This window comes from Leiobunum rupestre, chromosome 1, assembly GCF_980474605.1.
Source record: "Leiobunum rupestre chromosome 1, qqLeiRupe1.1.hap1, whole genome shotgun sequence".
NCBI classification, from domain to species: Eukaryota; Metazoa; Arthropoda; class Arachnida; order Opiliones; family Sclerosomatidae; genus Leiobunum; species Leiobunum rupestre.
The window spans coordinates 79,604,709-79,626,957 of NC_143384.1; the positions used below are offsets into that span (position 1 = coordinate 79,604,709).

Genomic DNA, 22,249 nt, shown 5'->3' on the forward strand with positions numbered 1-22,249 from the left:
TCTGGATCATCATATTTGATTTGATTTACAGTAATTAAGATACAATTTTAAAATGTTCTGGATCATCATATTTGATTTGATTTACAGTAATTAAGATACAATTTTAAAATGTTCTGGATCATCATATTTGATTTGATTTACAGTAATTAAGATACAATTTTAAAATGTTCTGGACCATCATATTTGATTTGATTTACAGTAATTTAGATACAATTTTAAAATGTTCTGGATCATCATATTTGATTTGATTTACAGTAATTAAGATACAATTTTAAAATGTTCTGGATCATCATATTTGATTTGATTTACAGTAATTAAGATACAATTTTAAAATGTTCTGGATCATCATATTTGATTTGATTTACAGTAATTAAGATACAATTTTAAAATGTTCTGGATCATCGATCATATTTCATTTTCATTAAGTCGTATAGTACTGATTCTCTACGGCGTACTACGAATTGTACTAGCGCTTTTAATGAACGTTTGATGACTGATAGGTTTCGGTCATTTTTGGGCTACTTCCGGTTTCTTGTGTGCCACTTCAAGACTATTTTCGGTCATATTCTTAAATTTCCGTTACATCGTTAAAAGGTTACTGTTTCATATCCATCGTTCAAAATTTAAATAATACCATCAGTAGTATAGTTTCAAGAAGTTAACATATTAATAATAACATGCAAGTCCCTCCTACGTTTTACTATAAGTTACTGTACGAGACTGACCAAGAAAAATGATTAAATCCGTAAATCGGAACCGAAAATGTTATACTATTTGGTTAGTTTTTTATATAATAAATATTTTGTTGGTGACCTCGAATTTGCAAAACGCGTGAAATTTTCGATCACACGTTTTAGGAAAAATTGTCGAGATTTAACGCGTTAATCGATGAAGACAGTTACTCTTAATTGCTAAATAACACAGCTTACACTTTACAAAATATATCAATTACATTAACAAATGTATTTTATATTTAATATTATATAACCAAAATGATGTGTACGAAAATTATTATATTTAAATATTCAGAGCTAAGCTCGGTCAAAAACCGTTGCATTCTTTCAAGGTGCACTGAGATAAATAAAATTGTTTTTACGGGAGTTATAAGAGTTAAATTTACAAAATTACTGGTAATAATCAATTAACAGGATTTCCCCGTGTTATTTAACCTTATTTTATTTAATTTTAACACGTGTAACAGTATATTTAAGTTTACGATTTGCAACTGCAAGTTTTAGAAAATAGTTGGTAGTTTTTGCAGAATATATATCTAGTTTCTTTTACAACAGTGTGGATTTAAGGTAAACACTTCATAAGGCTTGTAAAAATTACAGCTTAGTATTTATTTTACATGAATTTAGGGAACAATCTGGTCATTTTTACAGACGGACGCCCTTTTTTAAACGAGACCATCAGTAACTCCTAAATAACGTTTTATAACTGTAGTTTAACTGTATACCCTTGTGGTATTTAACCTCATTTTAATTTTTTTAACACGTGAAACAGTATATTTAAGTTTACGATTCGCGACTGAAATTTTAAGAAAATTTTAATGTAAAATGAAAAGTTGTTTAAAATTTAAGTTTTCTGAAGCAGGTTACGTTTCAAACGAAAGCCACAAAGTAATTTATTGCTTATTGCTTATAATTTGAAGATAGAAATGGTATTACGACAAAAGTAAAATTAAAATTGAGACAAAATATAAAATTTTAAAGCTTTGTTCTAAAATTCAATGATAGATGGCGACAAAGTCAAAACTGAAAACTTGTGAGGAACACAGAATCGTCAAACACATTTTCCTTTCTCTTCATGAAAACTCTACTCGCACTATAATAATTACCCTTTAAATCTCTTTCCAATAAATATTTATAAATTTATAGATCAGCTAAGTGTTTCCAGTAGCGGCGCTAAGGTTTTTTCACAGGTGGCCTAATTATGTGTGGCCCCTAAGCATTTTGTGGACCCTATAATTTTGTGGCTTGTCCTCCCCAAATGTCCCTTATAATGTATACCTATTTCAAAATTAGAAAATGTAACTCAAAGTATAAATTTCCCTCGTTATCCAAAGACGATTTAAATTTCCCTCGTTATCCAAAGACAATTTAATTTCCCTCGAAATCCAAAAATGATTTAAATTTCCCTCGATATCCAAAGATAATTTAAATTTCTCTCGATATCCAAAGATAATTTAAATTTCTCTCGATATCCCAAGATAATTTAAATTTCCGTCGATATCCAAAGATAATGTAAATGGTAACTATAGCGGTATAGAAATATGAAACAGAACTAACTGTCAACCCACGGACAGTAAATTCACAGTCCCTGGAATCCGTTTGAACTTTTCCTCGAACGGTAAAATCCTAAACTAAGAAATGTTATTCATCGCATACTTTTCTTCTTTGGAAGACGTTCTGTTTTCTTTACCTTAATGTGTATTCGGGTGTTTGTTATTTTGTAAAAAATTGTTAAATAAATAGATATTTTAATATTTCAAGAAATGTTTAAAATAAATTCCAACGGCTTCCCGGCCTAGGAAGGGTATTTTGAATTTGGGGGTAAGAAAAAAAAGAGTAACATTTCGGGACGACATGACTGCTAGCCAAAGCGCTTCACGACTTCAATATTTACTGAGGTTATTTCTATCGTTTTCGCGTCTATGATGATTTAATAATTTACGTTTTAATTTACAGCTAAATTTACCGTTAAACGACCATTTGGTCCAGCTTTTATTTCCTTAATATAACGGGCAGTTTACTTAGATGGCGCCACGTGCTTCAGGAGGAATCATGATCTAGTTATTTTTTTCTCGGCGACCGGCCAAAACTGGTCTCTGCGCATGCTCAAATACCAATCCATCCAGTGTTCCCTCCCTAGCTAGTGTCCAGTTTTAAAGGGGTTAAAATTTCGACCACAGTTTATTTTACCGTCTACGTTTACACTGTTTATTTTAAACCGAAAACAGGAATCTACGAGAGACAGGAAATGATAGCCCAAAGCTACAAAGCGATACTACTCTATAATGGAAATAAATTCGGCGGCGAAATAAATTTATCGGCGTTATCTAAATAATGGGCGGCGGCGGCGTTCGACCGGCGGTGCTATCCTCTATAACTTACACCATGTTCATAAGACCGAGATACAATCATTTTCATTAGCACTATACTGTGAGAAGGCAGGTATTTTATTGATAATTTATTTCACGAGTACCGTTTAATTATCTCAATTTTATATTAGGAAGCGAGTGTAGACCCTGTTCTATTGTATCTATATTTTATATTTAATTGTTATTTGGCCCTTAAAAGTTATTTACTTAATGTTTAATTTACTTTTAAAAGGGTGGGAATGGTTTCTATTAATAATGTTATTAATTTAAAAGATAAAACTTTTGGTATGTTTAACGCTCATATTGATTAAGGTCTACTATAGAAATGGCATAAAATATACATAAATACAACAACAAGATGGACAGAACTAGGCACTTTTTGAAGTGGGGGTTAAATACTTGTAGTAACAACGAATTTAAATACACAAACACAATAAGAGTATGTTGGGGGCCTTTAATATCTTCAAAACGTGACCAACACTTATTTTATCCGTTAATACGGAACAACGTGGTGGACTAACAATTTTGGCAAAAATGTGGCTCCTTAAGTTTCAGCAGGAATCCATAACGCTACTTGGAATGAATATCTCTCCATACCCCCTGTGGTATTTTGTGGCGGAACATTATGGGTTGGGCCAAAAACGCTTATACCGCCTTAAATGACGTCAAATTCGGTGACGTGAAAACTCTCGCGTTTGATTCGTTATTAAAAATATACAGGTTTTTGTTAGTCGTCTGCTAGTTTTTACTATCGGGATAAAATGGCAGAACCCATCGGCATAGTTGATTTAGATGCTTCCCCGGTATTAGAATCCATGATAGATGAGTCATTAATACCAATTCATGATTTAGAAAAACAGTAGTTTGTAACCAAGCTTCAAAGAAAAGAGCAATAATAATGGTCCGTAAAGATAAAGTCTATTTTCCTCCAAATCCTGAACAAAGGCCCAACAGCTCAGCTTTAGAAGCATGGAGTGATGCAAATTTCTATCAAAATCCTGTGAGTTATATCATTCAACAAATTAAAGGCAATCCTATCATGATAGGATTTCAAACATGTATTCCATAGTGCTTGGCAGAAAGTTTTAAACGCATTACATGTAGGTCTTTTCCCTGCATGAACTCAATACAGTTTTTAAACCGGCGCGAAGGGAATATTAAAAATGCCATTCTCTAAAAATATGTTAATTTCCAAAACAACTGCTTTCAACTGTTTTTTTAGTTATTTTATAACTTTTTTCTTATTCATATTTTGGTCTATCAGAACTTTATAACAATATATTCAACTCCAAAAAAGACCCTAATTAGAAAGCAGACGACAGAGCAAACGACACATTAGTCACTTGTTTTTATAGGAGGAGGAGCTAACACTTGGCTTATAAGCTCCGCCTACTATGTTTCGCCACAACAAAGCCGTTATTCATTCCAAGTAGCGTCATGGATTCCTGGTTTCAGTCAAAAACAGCACCATCAGCCACCATGAATAACCATTTAAATTCATTAATTTAACGCCGGGAAATGAGCTAACTGGTCGTTCACCGTCGTCTGCTATAGAAACTATAGATAGCTAGCTTGTTAATATAAAAATGCGAAACTGTTTGCCGCGGTTTTTGCTGAAATAGGGCGCTACGTCTACGTGTGATTTCAATTTCATTTGTCGACTCAGCGGTACCAGTACTCAGGTATGCGAATGGTTTTAGTAGTAGTACGACACCTCCACGTTCGTCAACTTCCGCTTGAATGGCATCTGGTGGCCGCTGATGAGCGGGAGAACGAACTCTGGTTTTTATACGCGGAAACGAAATAAACTGGTTTGTTGCCTTACATAATCCGTGGTTACTTTGTTAGTAGCCGAAATATCTACGCAATATGAAACCGCAAATTGCGCTGTTGTGCTTGGGTATATTTCAAGTAAAGTCGGTTCTCAGCGAGGACGATGAACTCGTGAAGACAGCGAAGCAGTTGGCCTTCATGATGAATTTTATGGGACTTGGAAAACAAGGCGACGATTTCGTCAATTACGTCAAAAACTTGGATAACATTGGCAAAATAGGCTTCATGTTGTTGGATACAGTCAACAACATGCAAAAAGATATGCCAAATTTACAGAAAGCACTTTTTAATTTTATACCAAACATGTTGGACTTTACAAAGCTACAAAGAAATTGCGGTAAGTAAATGTCAACATTCTTAAATAAACATTAGTTATTTCCTAAAAGAGAGCGTTACGAATCTGGTATTGGCACAAACGATTCATCGCTTACAAAAACTCGTAATGTTTCGGAAATTTTATCTATGTGGTATGTCATGAATTTATTTCACCGATAAATACAAAAAATTCATTCATATATTAATGATTAACAATATTTAAATCACTGGTACGTAGAAATAAGCGCACTATAACAACCTAAGTTTTAATATCACCAAAATGAGCGTTATAATAACCACCCTGTCGATTAACATAATCAATGAACAAATTGTTAACAACGGAAGAGTATTTTTACAACAAAAAATAATTACAACGCTTTATAAATCATCATGTACATCAACTTGGTTAGCACAATCCTATATTTCCTATTTTTTCCTATAATTTAACGTCCTTATAATTTCATTAAATTTCCTATAAAACCCTATAATTTAACTCCAAAGTCTGAAGAAATTAAAATAGTTTATATATTTTACCCTTAGAAATCCTTAAAACGTCCTAGATTTTTACGATGCTTATTTCCAACACCGATCGGCGGTAGTTTTCGACTATTTTTATTGATTTATTTCGGATATAAACTATTTTGAAAGTTATACTCCCCTTAAAAAAATTTTACAATCCGTCTTCTCTTATTGTATAATTAATTTTCTCCATTTTTCCTGCCAATTTTCTTCCTTTATTTCGTTTTTTTCCAAAATTTTCTTCCTATTTTTTCCTATATTACACTGATAAATTTCTTATAATTCCTTTAAAGTATTTTAAAATATTTTGTGGTCACACTGCACAATATAGCCACCTAAATGGAATTTAAACCGAGGCAGCACCTTCTACACAACCTTGTGTTAAAAGCGACCCCCAAACACTTTGTCATTCATCCAGTGAAAAATCAATTTTAACAATGATATTACAAACTTTGACCGCTAAAGGATAAAGCTATTTGGTGGACTCATTTTGTATTGAATTATAGGTTGAGGGAGTTAATAGAGTACCGTGAAATTACAAATATGGGCACTGACAAAGTTCAGCCACCCCTTCATCGAGAAAAATATCTAGGGTCGGTATCGATTTCTCTCCTCCGTAGCACGAGCAATTTGGGGCAAATCAAAGCTGTAGTTTTAATCCTAAAATAGAAGGAACTGAAGTGGAGGGATTCTGTTTACTTGTAGAAGTTTTCAAACCAGAGGTTTTTAATCATAATATTTAGGCTTATTATCGAAATAAAAAATAATTTTTTTACGCGCGCGCGACCCGACGTTTTAAGAAGAATTTACAAGGAGCCTTCGGTTTCATATCGTTTTTCTACTACGTATCGGCTTGTGTATGCCTATTTCAATTACTACTGCGTAGGACTTTTTCCTGGGTGTTAAATCAACCAGCTTTTAATCCCAGATGTAAAGAAATGTATTACAGACAATTAGCCAATGATACGCTTCGCATTTTCTGACGTCATGGGTGACGAGAAGAATTTTAGAAGTCTGGGAATTCACCGAAAAACTCGATTTCCACCATTTCAACTTCTTTTTATAATAATTCAAAGACCACTTAACCGATTTTGATGAAATTTTCTGTACTTGCTATAAAATGTTTGCTCTTTCTAATGAGTCATTAATTAGCCATAGCTAAAATTTCGTGCAACCAACACTTTAACTTTTTAGGAAACTACGCCGGAAATCGACTTCAGCTACCCTTAGTTTGTCCACATTGAATTGAAATTACTCATGATTTTCCTATTCCCAGTATTAACGCGTACTTTTTCAACCCTGAACAGTGAGTCCCGTGAGATTCTGGATCCAGGATTTAAAATATATATATAAAAATGTAGGTTTCAAGGCGAAAATCGCTAACCATCACTTAAATGGGAAAATTAGCAACGTTTGAAGCCCCGATTGCCGAAAGGAATTCTGGCTCTCAAGGGTCTGTGCTTCTTTAAAATTTGATGTATCATTTACCAATGGCGGCGGTTCAGTGGCGTAGCTGATGGTCCGGAGGGCCCGCGGTGCGGGGGGGGGGGCTCGAGCTTCCGGGGGGGGGCTCGAGCTTCAAGGGGGCCCCACTAACTATAAAAAAAATTAAATAGGGGGGGCCTCATAGATATTTTTGCGGGGGGGGGGCTCTGAGTTCTCAGCTACGCCACTGCGGCGGTTGCTACCTTCGAAGTGAAAATAGTACATATAAATCCCTTTGGGGTTTGTGTGTAAAAACATAAAAGACCACCCAAATCAAATGGAATAAAATTAATTCGGTCGCTAAGAAAATTATTTTTTTAACCCTATTTTAATAACAAAAAATAAAGTCGATTTATGGCTAATTTCAAAAAGCAATAACCCTGTAGTTGTTAGTTCTACTGGGCAAAAAGAGCTTTGTAATATTAAAAAAAAACCTTTATTAGCTGTTGTTCCACTGAATGAAAAGAGCTTTGCGCGATAATTGGGGACTTCCTCGTTTTCGTTTCGGCCCCAGAGGAATATTTTTCGCCACCCAAACGTTGTGGAGAATTGTGATGTGTTTACATTTGTACGTTTTTAATAACACAGTGCAAGTACATTTTCCATCGCGCCACATTTCACCCTCGACATAAGTAACATAATAACAATAAGTATGACACTTCCTATTTTTTCGGCACTGATACTCTCTTCAAGCTGTGACTTGGACTCGCGACTTACCGTTTTGGATGACTACTTTTTGATACAAAATTTAACCTAATATCGGAGAGCACGTTCTGGAGTCGCGAGGGGCTTAGGATTTGTTTTGAAGCCCGCGTGCGAATCACGCGTGATAAAAAAACATGAGCTCGTGGCGCCGAGAAAAACGTTTTTAATTTTTATCATTTTAACCTAATATTCCGCCTATCTATCGGAAACCAGATATTTCGGCTTAGCGGAAGTCTCGCATATTTTAAACGCTAGAGGACTCTGTGCTGAGAAAACATCTTGATTACGCAATAACTATGAAAATCAGTGTGGTTGTAAATCTCGTTAATTGTCATACTTATTGTTATTATGTTATTTATGCCCTCGATTTTAACGAGCCAGATTCGGTTTTGGTATTTTTAAAGGTGCTCAATGGGTGTTTTCATAAAATCCGTATCAAAGAACCGCCTAGGAGGTGGTATACTCTAGGAAGGGACATGTAACTGTATGTAGTATTTGGTTTTTATTGATTTTTCGGGAAACATGTTTGCCAGCTGGTTGACGTACATTCATGCGAGTCGCGCCGACGGTTTCAAAACTGGAGCGTACTGAACTGAACTGCCAAATAGTATCTTTTGACGACTTCCATATAGAAATTAACTCATTATTTAAATCCTCTGAGTTCATAACTATTGTTGAAAATTCACTGTAATAATATACTCACCCGATCACAATATACTATGTTGTCTGTAATACTATTATTTTTGCCGGGAGTAGTGGCTCACTCCTGTAATCCCAGGCGTCCGGGAGGCAGAGTTTGTGGATGGCCGTGTGAGGACGACCACTAATCCCCCAACGGGTGGTTGTCATACTTCCGCCACGGGTGTCCCAACCCTATCCCCAAGTATCCCCCATTGGCGTGGCCGTAACACATATCTCGAACCTGATTAATCAAATGGACGAGCGGACTGAATTGTCCCACCCGTTACAATCGCTCATAACGAGCTTCTCAAAAAAAACTATTATTTTTATACGATACATTAACCCCCCTCCTAAATACAAGCTATGCTTAGGTATATAATTATTTTTGTAAATTATAAATAATGTATGTTAAAAAAATTATTAAAAAAAATTAGGAAAACACCTATTCTAAAATAGGGTCAAAAACTTCTTATTTTAGGAATCGATTAAATCTATGCCAAATCAAATCAGCACACTGAAAATGTCATACATGTACATCTATACTTATGATAATTATGTTACAGTTTAATATTAATTTAGAATCATTAAGAACTGAACTTGTATCTTTGGATATTGGAGGTATTTGTGGATCACCTGGTGACGCGGTAAGAAAATAATTCACCTGTCTATTATCTATGATAACCTTTTAACGAGAATACGTTTCCGGTTATTATCGGACGATAGAACTGATATCAGTTGACTTTAATGTAAAATAATTAAAACTTAAAAGCTAGCCTGACCATTTTCTTGCCTTATTTTAGCCCTCTTTGGACGCATGCGGAGAAGATAAACTGAAAACAAGTTTATGCCGGCAGTTTTTATTTGATGTAAGTATATCACAGGACATCATTGTAGGCCATTTCAAAATCCTTCTCGGAAGAACTGACAAGGAGACACCCCGAAGTGTAACCCACCGATTTTGTTCAAACTTGGGGGATTGCTAGACCTTCATGTATCATGAAAAATCCTAAAGGGAATTTATTCAATGGGAAACCGTTTTGCCATGGCAACGAAAAATGTTTTCCGCACTTCACGCGCAGCCGTAGTAGTAAAAATGGATCTTGCACCACCAACAGACACCTAACTCACAAAAGAAGCGAAGTCAAAGTCCGGGAGTGAAGGTACCAAAAGGCGGACAACGGGCATATGGAGTCCCAGCCCCGCCCTCAGTGCTGGCCCCGGATATCCCGGTTGGACCCCTCAGCTGGAAGCCAACTCCACCAGAGTGCCGGCGGCGCAAGGACCTCCCCCTTTAGCCCGAGCCGAAGCCCAGGTCCCGGCCCTTACCTGACTGAAGTCCTACTAAGGGCGTAGTTTTTAGTTTTAGAAACTACCGGGGTTTGGGAGAGCTAATAATTTTTACCATAGCGCCGACTGAAAAACGCTAGGTTTACTGTTGCCTGCTCGATTAGGGACTTAAGTATTGGTAAAAAAATAACGATGTTGGTGAAAAAGAAACATTTTATTTCGCGTCAAGTGACAGTCATGAGAGAGTTTTAGAAGAGACAGTGAGTACATTTTTGCGGAGGAGGTATTTATAGTTTTTACAAGATGGGGAGAGAGACCAAGGCGTCAGGTGGCGCCACTGGTGAAAAGAATGTGCAAATCTTTCCCTTCCAACCCGTGACGCTGAACTTTTTCCCACTTTGACCCTCGTGTTGCAATTCACGGGGGCGCGTACAATGGGCAGGATATTTAGGCTTATAACTATACAAGAAAAATAGACAAATACATTAGTGGAAATTTTACTTCCAGACAATCTGGCGCCTAAATATTTTCATGCGACAACTTGTTTTATTTTTATTTCTTTTACAAATTATTAAAGGATTTTACAAAGGGTAACATCTCCCAGTGCTCCACCACTCTTAAGGGTTACAAATGCCGGACCCCGACACTTTGGTAAAGACACCAGTTATTGAACCCATTGAACCCTTAGGGGCTCCTATATCTTAGCATAAGAAAAATGTTATTTGCAATTTTTTATCAAAGTTTTGCGTAGTAGTTGTGGTTTTGGGCTACTTCATCTGAAAATATTAAATTAAAAATTAAAAATAACAATAGGTGTTTTTATAAATTAAGGTGGCCTTATTGTTTGAATGTAGCTACTATGTTACAACTTTAACTTTCGTAAGCAAGCTTAGGGCGCGAGAAACAGAATTTCACGTGAGCGTGGCAAAACTATTCTAATAAAGCGATGACATCGTGTCGTAAGAGCAACATAAAAACAAGTTCAACAAGCGTAGCTGAATTTATAAAAAGAGCTATTTTCTCATTTATTCCAATATACACTTCAATAAAACATATTCAAGGGAATCGCCAAGAATTAATATTTCCGAGACCCAGGACCTTCAAGTTACTGTTTGTATAGTGCTGGTTGAAATAATGGAAACTTTTCACTTGTACGGTATGCAACAAGTGTTTCCTTTTAACCAGGTAGATTTTTTTGTATATTAAGGCTTGGCCAAAACACGACGTTCTATTAGCAGGTGAAAAGTTTCTATTATTTTAACAAGCACTATATAAACCGTAGCTTGCAGGTCCTGGCTCTCGAAAATATTTTGGCAATTTCCTTGAAGATGTTTTATTGAAGCGCCCATTAAATTTTTTTTAAACTAAAAAATATTTGCATTTCAATAAAAGAAAGTTATTCATTTCCCAAAATTACAAAACTATTAGCTAATTACTGCTGAGAGAGATTAACACTCTAGCTGAAATCTCCTTCCCCAAGTAGTAGTTTATAATACCAAAAGTGACATAATTACTAAAAGTGTGACAATCCCTGTACTTTCGTATGCTAAAGGTTTAATGAATGCTCGACTCGAGATCGACAACATAAAAGACTATGTCGCCTTTTTGATCTTTTTTTAGTCTATGGTATTATATCGTAGTTAGATGGCGATAGCATCTCCTCAGAACGACGAAAAATAACACTAACTTGGACCAGTGCTACTTAGTTCCTCCGTTCCTCGCTACGAGGCGTTATTTGTGGGTTTTAACTTCCTCCCCCCCCCCCCCCCCAAGGCATACTTTCCCTTCTCCCCTCCCAACTTGTATTTCGCTCGTCTCATTCATTAAGAAATAGGTCGGATTGACATACTTTTGGTAGTTATGTCACTTTTGATAATACCGGGTGTCAAATAAAAATCGATACAGGGCCAATAACTCAAAATGTGTTTTAGCTAGGAATTTGAAATTTTCAGGACACATAGAACGTGCAAAAGGTCACTTGAAAATGGAAATTTCCATGACCTTGAACCATATCTTCAAGTTTATTAAAAAAAAATAATCTCGAGAACCATTAAAGATACAAAAATGGTTTCAATTAGAAAAGTGCTCCTCGCCACATTTTAGGACTAACTAGCTTTGGGCCCACCTAATTTGACCAACAACAATTCGAGGTTATTTAGACGAAAACCGGTACTCTTGATGAAAATTATTTACCAGGGACCCGGTTAAAGGGCTAATCACTCTAAAGTACTCATGCTAAAGTGTCAACATTTGCTAGACATACTCATCTGGTAGGGGATCTTTAGAATCTTCAAACTCGGATGACCTTTAAACTCATGGTTCCAGGTTATTCAAAGTTTATTTCTAAAACCAATGGATTTAGAGAAATGGTTCCAATTTGAAAGGTTTTCATCATGGTGTTTTGCATCGGGTTAAAGACATTTATACTTAAAATTTCAATTCACACTTTTCAAATTGGAACACAGCTAATTATATTAAGTGTGATAATTATCCTCTATAATTATATTTAGTGTGATAATTATCGTCTATGATTATATTTAGTGTGATAATTATCATATGTGGTATTATATTAGGTGTGATAATTATTATCTGTGGTATTATATTAGGTGTGATAATTATCATAGATTCTGCGATTATATTAGGTGTGATAATTATCATAGATTCTGCGATTATATTAAGTGTGATAATTATCACAGATTCTGCGATTATATTAAGTGTTATAATTATCATCTGTGATCATACCAAATTTATTACTATTCATCAGTGATTATGATACATGTGATAATAACCATCTGTAATTATATTATGTATTACGTATTACCGAAATAAATTATCTTCCGCTATAATTACCTTCACCGGCTACTTGTATCTTGTTCCCTAAGTTATTGCAAATTAATATTTTTTAAGATGGCTAACTAAATTATTTAAAATTATTAAAGAAAAAGATAAAACTTCGTTAAATTTGCATATATATTTACTTTTTCTATAATAATTTTAGCTAAGCATATAGAATTGCGGCCCTTGTTAGCTATAATCAGAAGTAAATGAACCGAAGTTATCAGACTGTTATACTCCCCATGTTATAGGCGTTTTCCTTATGAAGTTACATTTATACCTCGAATTTGAAATTTTGTGCGCTCCTAGACCGAAAAAAAAGGTTTTTCTTTTTATGAAACCATTTTTATACACAGAAACAGCTATACCCACAATTCCCAAGTGCAGTTTATCGCGTCAAAAGACGGGGATGGAAATTAGCTTTTATTTGACTCGATTTAAATAAGGAAAACGCCCTCCGATTCTGAGCGCTATTTCGTTAACTTCGGTTCATTTACTTCTGCTGTAATGGATTTGTGCTCTAATATTCTGTTGGTTTTTCAGACTGGTCCAGTAGTACAAAAATGTATGGGTTCTGCGTGGCAGGGTATGGTCCAATACTTCCAAAAAAATCCGAAGGTAATAAAAAGTCTTAAATTATTACTTACAGCGGGAATTCATATACTTTTAGGAATTTGAGACGGGGCAGATCGTTTCGGGCAGCGACGGAAGAGATATTTCTCATTGGCATAGGGCTCGGGGTTTTATGATCATTTCGATCGAAAAATTCAGTGAACTATAAATAATCGGACAATTTACAGATAATTTTCCGAATAAATCTCTCGCACGTTTCTCCGATGACATTTTAGTTCAAATAAATTTAATATTGTTTAGATGATTAAGTTTTTATGTATATAAACATAACTGGTTTTTTAAAGATAATAAGCTTATCATTGCGTATGTTTTCGAAAATATATTTTACCCGAAAAACCAGGAAGAGCTTTAGCTATTTAATTTTTTAACTGTTATTTTATTTTTTAGAAATAACCAAACAGATTATAGGTTCGTAATAGAAAGAAATTGAACATATTTTCGAGAAAAGAAAACATCGTCTTTTTGAACAAATTTTACCGTCATTAATTAATCAAAATTATTTTTCAAATCAAATAGAAAGAATGCTATTTTAAACGAACAACAAAACATATGTAATTATCCAAATTCTGTATTACTCGACTAAATTTATTTCAAATATATCGTATAAGTCGGGTAATAATGCTAGATCTAAATTCAATATTCTTCGGCTCAAAGCAAATAACATAGACTTAAATTCCAATTAGAAATGCTAGAAATGAAATAAGATAAGTCTTTGGAGACATTATAACTTTCTAAAGTTTTAAATAATGAACACCCACCAAATTAATAAAGCAGGTGTCGCGCTAAAGTGGCTGAACTGGTCTTGAAGATCTGCAGACCAGAAAATTAGAGACCCTATCATAGCCTAGGGCCTGGAGTCAAAGATAAATGTCTCGAGAGGGTGGGCATCCGTACTTATACTGTTGAAGAAACCAAGTGGTACTTGTACTGTTGAAGAAACCAGGTGGTACTTGTACTGTTGAAGAAACCAGGTGGTACTTGTACTGTTGAAGAAATCAGGTGGTACTTGTACCGTTGAAGAAATCAGGTGGTACTTGTACTGTTGAAGAAACCAGGTGGTACTTGTACTGTTGAAGAAATCAGGTGGTACTTGTACTGTTGAAGAAATCAGGTGGTACTCGTACCGGTTGAAGAAACTAGGTGGTACTCGTACCGGTTGAAGAAACCAGGTGGTACTTGTACTGTTGAAGAAACCAGGTGGTACTTGTACTGTTGAAGAAATCAGGTGGTACTTGTACTGTTGAAGAAATCAGGTGGTACTTGTACTGTTGAAGAAATCAGGTGGTACTTGTACTGTTGAAGAAATCAGGTGGTACTTGTACTGTTGAAGAAATCAGGTGGTACTTGTACTGTTGAAGAAATCAGGTGGTACTTGTACTGTTGAAGAAATCAGGTGGTACTCGTACCGGTTGAAGAAACCAGGTGGTACACGTACCGGTTGAAGAAACTAGGTGGTACTTGTACTGTTGAAGAACCAGGTGGTACTCGTACCGGTTGAAGAAACCAGGTGGTACTCGTACCGGTTGAATAAACTAGGCGGTACTCGTACCGGTTGAAGAAACCAGGTGGTACTTGTACTGTTGAAGAAATCAGGTGGTACTTGTACTGTTGAAGAAACCAGGTGGTACTTGTACTGTTGAAGAAACCAGGTGGTACTTGTACTGTTGAAGAAATCAGGTGGTACTTGTACTGTTGAAGAAATCAGGTGGTACTCGTACCGGTTGAAGAAACCAGGTGGTACACGTACCGGTTGAAGAAACCAGGTGGTACTTGTACTGTTGAAGAAATCAGGTGGTACTTGTACTGTTGAAGAAATCAGGTGGTACTTGTACTGTTGAAGAAATCAGGTGGTACTTGTACTGTTGAAGAAACCAGGTGGTACTTGTACTGTTGAAGAAATCAGGTGGTACTTGTACTGTTGAAGAAATCAGGTGGTACTCGTACCGGTTGAAGAAACCAGGTGGTACACGTACCGGTTGAAGAAACTAGGTGGTACACGTACCGGTTGAAGAAACTAGGTGGTACTTGTACTGTTGAAGAACCTGTTGGTACTTGTACTGTTGAAGAAATCAGGTGGTACTTGTACTGTTGAAGAAACCAGGTGGTACTTGTACTGTTGAAGAAACCAGGTGGTACTTGTACTGTTGAAGAAATCAGGTGGTACTTGTACTGTTGAAGAAATCAGGTGGTACTCGTACCGGTTGAAGAAACCAGGTGGTACACGTACCGGTTGAAGAAACCAGGTGGTACTTGTACTGTTGAAGAAATCAGGTGGTACTTGTACTGTTGAAGAAATCAGGTGGTACACGTACCGGTTGAAGAAACCAGGTGGTACCTGTACCGGTTGAAGAAACCAGGTGGTACTCGTACCGGTTGAAGAAACCAGGTGGTACTCGTACCGGTTGAAGAAACCAGGTGGTACTCGTACCGGTTGAAGAAACCAGGTGGTACTCGTACCGTTTGAAGAAACCAGGTGGTACTCGTACCGGTTGAAGAAACCAGGTGGTACTCGTACCGGTTGAAGAAACCAGGTGATACTCGTAATGGTTGAAGAAACCAGGTGGTACTCGTACCGATTGAAGAAACCAGGTGGTACCTGTACCGGTTGAAGAAACCAGGTGGTACTCGTACCGGTTGAAGAAACCAGGTGGTACTCGTACCGTTTGAAGAAACCAGGTTGGGGCCTACTTCATCGGTAGCTTTAACCATATCTTGTACCGAAGCTCCCGCCATCGTAACGCGCAGTTAACTGCCGAAAACTAAATAATTCTAGCGTTTGACAAATGTAGTTAAATTGTTCGAATTTCGGATTTTCGAAAGGTTATAAGAAACAAAAGTTCAAAAGTCCTTTTTCCGACAATAGCTAATTTATATAAGTTTTGTACGATTGCCGTTTCTCTTTATCGAAAAATAGCTATATGATCTAAATAAAGAACTTGACCGAAAATCATAAAACAGTTAATTTAATTTACGAAATAAAATAAGTTTACACATTAGTTTTCATTTGATGGAAAAATTAACTGTAAAAACAGATTGACATAAATAACTTTTAATTACGAGTATAGAATTCCTTAGATAAACAAAAGTATTAAACGATAAATAAACGGTGATAAAATTAATCAAAATATGAAGTGGTTAATTTATTCGGATAAAATTAATCGAATAATACGAAGAAAATCTTTATTCAAATAATAATTTATCGGATAAACTGGAAAGTTTTATTTATGGATAAAAGTTTACCAATCCCCGAGCCCTACATTGGCAGCTTCGAATTTCGGCTTAGAGCAAAACTGACGTAATTGCCAAAAGTGTGCCAGTTTCTATTCCTTTACTGATTGATACTATCCGGATAGAGTTCACAAATAGTAGATAGATGGCAGTAGCGTTTCTATTGAATAGCTAACAATCAATAATCTTTCAAAATTTCTGCAGTGCCCTCTTAGTTCCCAAATCTCTCACCTGGTGACACTATTTCTACTTTTAAACCCATTCATTTTAAAAACTCTTCCATTGACACACTTTTGTTAATTATGTCAATTTTTCGCTTAGAGTTGAATGCAAATTTAAATGCGTTTTAAAGGGAGTAGTAACAAAAAATCGAACACGAGCTACGATTTGTTCTTACCTTAATTACCCCTATCTTGTCATAAACCTGCTGGCTGGAATATGTTAATCCACCATAAATAAAGAAGTTGGTACTCCTTTTAAGGTGCTAGTACTGGAAATTGAAATTTTGTTACCACGAAATTTTAGCAGTGCTTTTATTTGAAATTGTTATAGGCGTGCATGATGAATATAGCAAAGATGATTCTCTCGTCAAAATATGGAACACCCGAAGCCAAGGAATATGCCAGTCAGATGGAAATTTCTAACGATTAGCAAACTGTCGACAAATGTTGAAAAATTCGAAGAATTATATTTTTATTTTTTTATCAAATATTTAATAAAGATTCAGTATCAAATGTTATATTATTAAAAAATCTGTTTGAACAAGAAATTTACTAAAACAAACCAACTTTCTACCAAGTACAAACCTTCATTTTGTGTCTTAACGGCCATGGGTGATATCTCATGATCAGTTTTCTGGGCCCCAGTGTCGTCACTACAGTTGGTAACACACGGTATGGTAACACGAAAGTGTCACCCCCTGAATCGTCTTCAAAAAATCATTTTGATGAAATCGTCAACCCCTTTAAGACGTATAGCGTCATTTCTTAGTGCATTTAAATCTACAGAGGTCAGAGGTATCATTGACATTTATCACTTTAAAGGCTTAAGAGATATTTCGTCTTGAATTTCCTGAGGCCTCTTTAAAAACGCTGGTGAACAAGTTTCCGATCCTAAAGATCACCTTTTTTGAAGGACAGGATCATCATTTCTAAGCTCAACACAACTTTTATGATAAAAGTTTAGTATATTTTCGAGAAAAACATTTTGAAGGTCAAGATTACCATTTCGAAGGTCGGGCTCGTGCCTACCATACATCATATACGTCGAAAGGGGCAAATAAATTCAACGATTAAACTTTCATTAGAAATTAGGTAAACGCCACTGTTTTGGGAATAGCGGCTGTAAGAAACCTATATCATGTATAGTCCAAACTAACTACTTACATATAAGCCACGCAAAAATTTACCCTTTCTTTGAGCAATTTCACAGGGACACTTATGAAGAGTGCGACTTTGTACTTAAACGTGTTACCAAATACTTAATTAATTAGTGTATACATTTTATAAGTAAGCAGGTCAGGAAAAGAATTAGATACCCAATTTAAAGTTTATATAACTACATTTTTTAATTACTATTGCTTTTCAATTTAAGACTATCACAGTTCGAAATGTGTCGAAGATGACTTCATGGGTCCTGAAGTGCCTAATTTGCAGCCAAAATTGAATTCGAGGTTATTGTACCTTTCTGCAAACGCTGAGGGTCATTTCCGAGCAACGTTTATTTAGATAAGCCAAAGCTTTGTGTTGTGTATAGTTAAAGAAATGAATGAATGAATATACTTTATTTCTTTATTTATTATCGAGGGGGAGAATGAGGTTTTGCCCCAACAACTGCCTAGTAAGAAATGCCTAGTGGAAATTTAAAATACAACACTTAGTTTCAAATAACGGGTCTAAGGCCACATTTTCATTCTAGTTATAAGCTGGTTTAATCAGCTTTTGCTGGGATAATTTTAATTTTCTATTTCAAACAGATAATTTCCAGCTTAATTTGAAATTATCCGCTACTAGTTTTAAGTAAATATTATTAAAATAGACCTTAATAATGTATTTTTATTTACTACACACATTGCAAAGTTGAGTGACGCGCTAGTAGAAACAAAGCATTACCCTTGGTTTCCATTAGCGCACGTAACGTCGCGTTACCCAACTTTGGGACGTACACAAGTTTAGACTTGAATAATTAAAAATGCAGTAACACGCGCGCTAGTGGAAACCAAGCATTAGAATGGCTTAGCAACGAGCACTAGGTGGTGCCATTGGGTAACTACTTAAAATGCAATCCAGTCTACGGCCTGCTTACGCAGGTTTTAAAATTTTGCTTTCTGATCGAGGTATGAGAACACCAATAACACATTCTGGGAAATTAAAACGATTTTAAGGAACTGTAAGGGTAATTATTCCAAGTAGTACGTATGACTTCTTTTTTATCTAGCATTAATTTACCAAATAACGTCAATATTATAATTTCTTCTAGGGATGCACCGATATGGGTACAGCCGATATATCGGCGGGAATATCGGTCGATATTAACAAAGTTATCTATCATATCAGTAGTGTATATGATAAAATCATTGTAAAAGACGGTTCAGTACACTTTCATACCATATTATTAAAAATGTTAATGAAAAAAAGTTTGCAAGAGCATATCCGAATATATTTATTTTCATTTTAAGTGATACATTTTCTATCTCAAATCGAATATCGTTTTTCTTATTTGTTTACATTCGTAACCACCTGACTTAAAAAAAGGTATGATCTAGGTTCTGAAGTCTGGCGTCCGTGGCGCGGCCAATCAAATTAAATATTATCATTAGTTAGTTAATCGGGAATTTTCTTATTTTTAAATGTTTTTCTGGAAATATTTTTCTAATACCGGTATCGGCCAATATCGTCTTCGCTCAAGCCGATATTGACCGATACCGATATTAGAAAAATAGTCCGATATATCGGTGTATCCCTAGTTTATTCCTACTCTATTAACTCGATATTGTGATTCTATGTTTGTGTTGTAAAGTACTTAATTTATAAATGAAATGCTAAAAATCGTTAGTTATTTGAAAATTAAATTTATTCGTGTTCTTTTGTCAAAAGTTACTTTCCGTAAAGTTCATCAACCAAAGTTGTCAGTCGGTCCTTCTCGTTCTTCTGAATCAGAGAATCCACGCAACGCCAGATGTACTCGTTCTTGAAACAATTTGATCTACAATTATAATTATTATTAGCCCCTCAACCTGGTCTCTGGTACTTTTTTTTTCATCACAACCTTCATGTTTTTGTCTAATTTTTTTCGACTTGTAACTGGTCAAATAAGGAAGGTTCAAAGTTATTTACACCTAAAATGTAAAGGGCAACACTTTTCTAACTGAATCCAACTTTCTATCTCTAATGGTTCCCGAAATAAATTTTAAATGACCTTGAAGACACGGTTCCAGGTCGTGGATATTTCCCTTGTCAAGTGACCCCATGCACGTTCTAAGCGTCCCGGAAATTTTAAATTCCTAGCTAAAATACATTTGGAATTATTGGCCTTGTATCGTTTTTTAGTTAACACCCTGTCTAACAGGAATTCGAAGCTGCTACTAGGAATGAAAAGTTAACTCATCTTCTATCTCTCTGTCCGATCAAAAGCGCAATCGCCCTTTAACATACCTGCATAATGAATGTACTTCCGGTTCCCGATAGAGTTGGTAGCATTCCTCGCAGACTCGATCGAGGCGAGCGAATTTGGCAGAATCGTAGACTCCGGAGCAGCCCAGTCCTTCGAAGGTTTTCTTTTGCAAGTCATACTGAGGATGACCCACGATCGCCGAAATCAAAGCGAAGAACACAAACAGCCGATAAGCCGAAACACTCATTTCTTTCGACGCTGCGCTGGTTCGTTGCATGGTCTCGGAGATTGCTGTGATAATATTAATTATTTACTTTTCCAAACGTAACGCTTGCTTAAAGTTGTTAAGAAGTATTTAAAAAATATTGGTAGTAATTGTGAGGGCAGTGACTTAATGTAAAATCCTCATTTCACATATAAAAATCTGTACTCCACAAATCATTACGAAAAATTCGTCTGGAATTTCAACTACATGCTCGCAAATCTGAACGATTAAATTTGGTATTTTCAAGCCCTAAATCCGAAATTTCAAAATTCAAACCACCGTATGGCCCTTTAATATTACTTTAAGAGTTTTCACCAGGAGGTGGGGCACCCAGTGTCCAAAACCAGCAGTGAAATTCGTTGCTAAAACACTCTACGCCATTTAACATTCAACGGAAAATGCCAAGAAATAACTGTTGTAACTAGTGCTTCCATGGCCACCTGATCGAGTTATTCAAGTTTTAATTGTCAATTACCTGTGGATAGTCAGTTTTACAGTTCAGGTTAATCTTTTATATTCCCTTCACACAGAAATCAGATTTTAAACTGTATCTTAAGTAACCTATCTGAACGGATCAGTTTTAATTCATCTGTATACAGATAACTGAACCGATATCCGACTTCTACGTTTAGTAATATATAATCTAAATAAAGTAATTATTAATTAACTGTGAGGGATCTAAGATCCGGTCATCTTCGGTTTGGCGGTTTAACATGACTACAGATTAGTTTCGGGCTTAAGCTACCTGTTGCACATTGACCAATATCAACTGTTCTGATAATATCTGAGCTAAAATGTAGCTAGCCTTTAAACACGCTAACGCAGTGTTGTGTACAAATTTCCTTGGATGAGCCTTTAGGCTGAACGTTTTACGAAAAGGAGGAAGACAATTTCCGAATTTTCCCCTTCCGACGGCAGCAGGAGCTAAAGCGTCTAACCAATGAAAAATGTACCCAAGAAAATGCACGACTTTTGACGGGTTGCGTTCTCCTTGTGTGGGATGCTGTGTTTGTTGCTCCTAGGTGGAAAGCCCTTCATGCCTCGCTATGCAACAGCAACCTACACTCACTAATACCGTTAACCTCGACCAGTTTTTATGGAAAGGGGAAACCCCTATAACCATTAGGAATAGAATTTGAAAACGCGTACCATCCATATTTTCTCAGAGAAATCCCGGGGAAATCGGGAAAATGACAGAAACTTACCTCTTCTTGGAGACTTCAAAGCAAAATGATGCTGAGCTCTCATCCTCCACGCTTTTTATATCTACTTTCGTGAATGGCATCCCATCGCAATATCGGACACTTGATTACAGCCATTCAGAAATTTTCAACTGAAAAATAAACAAGTCTTTTGAAACCATTTCTGTAGGCATCATTTGGAACTTTATTGAAGTGGGAATGCAATGTACGATCTTTTTTTAATGATATGTCAATAGATATATATTAAAAGTTGGCTGACTATTTCCATTAGCTATAAATAATTTTAATCATACTTGGTTTTTGTTTTAGGCTCAAAATCAAAAGAAAAACGCAGGCCCAAACAGTTGCGGCACTAAGGGTATGCCGAGGTAGGCTATAGAGTAGTATCAGTGCTACATCACGCAACGTCACCCATGCTATTTCCTCTTTAGAAAAAAATGCGCCTAAAATGGCGGCCATGTCCAAAGCTACGAGGTGATACTACTCTATAGTCTACCTGTGATTTTAGCAAGGGGCCACACATATATAATAAAGGAACCCCACATA

The 22,249-nt window shown here is 35.8% G+C and overlaps 2 protein-coding genes across 2 annotated transcripts in view; one reads left to right on the forward strand and one right to left on the reverse strand.

Annotated features, from left to right (window-relative positions):
* The window catches only part of LOC149966753 (uncharacterized), a 70,476-nt gene extending 53,178 nt beyond the window's left edge, over window positions 1-17,298 (forward strand). Inside the window, exons 3-7 of the mRNA XM_090172437.1 lie at window positions 4,726-5,273; window positions 9,221-9,285; window positions 9,442-9,507; window positions 13,307-13,381; window positions 17,177-17,298. Coding sequence (XP_090028563.1) covers window positions 4,973-5,273; window positions 9,221-9,285; window positions 9,442-9,507; window positions 13,307-13,381; window positions 17,177-17,275 — 606 coding nt within the window. The 5' untranslated portion in view covers window positions 4,726-4,972 and the 3' untranslated portion in view covers window positions 17,276-17,298. The remainder of the gene's footprint in view (window positions 1-4,725; window positions 5,274-9,220; window positions 9,286-9,441; window positions 9,508-13,306; window positions 13,382-17,176) is intronic.
* A 2,400-nt stretch (window positions 17,299-19,698) lies between these two features.
* LOC149966756 (crustacean hyperglycemic hormone B-like) lies at window positions 19,699-20,523 on the reverse strand. Its single transcript, XM_090172448.1, has 2 exons — window positions 20,278-20,523; window positions 19,699-19,828 (listed from the first exon to the last, which is right to left on the reverse strand). The coding sequence occupies exons 1-2, from the start codon at window positions 20,511-20,513 to the stop codon at window positions 19,720-19,722; spliced, it is 345 nt and encodes a 114-aa protein (XP_090028574.1). The 5' UTR covers window positions 20,514-20,523; the 3' UTR covers window positions 19,699-19,719.
* Window positions 20,524-22,249: the final 1,726 nt, after the last annotated feature.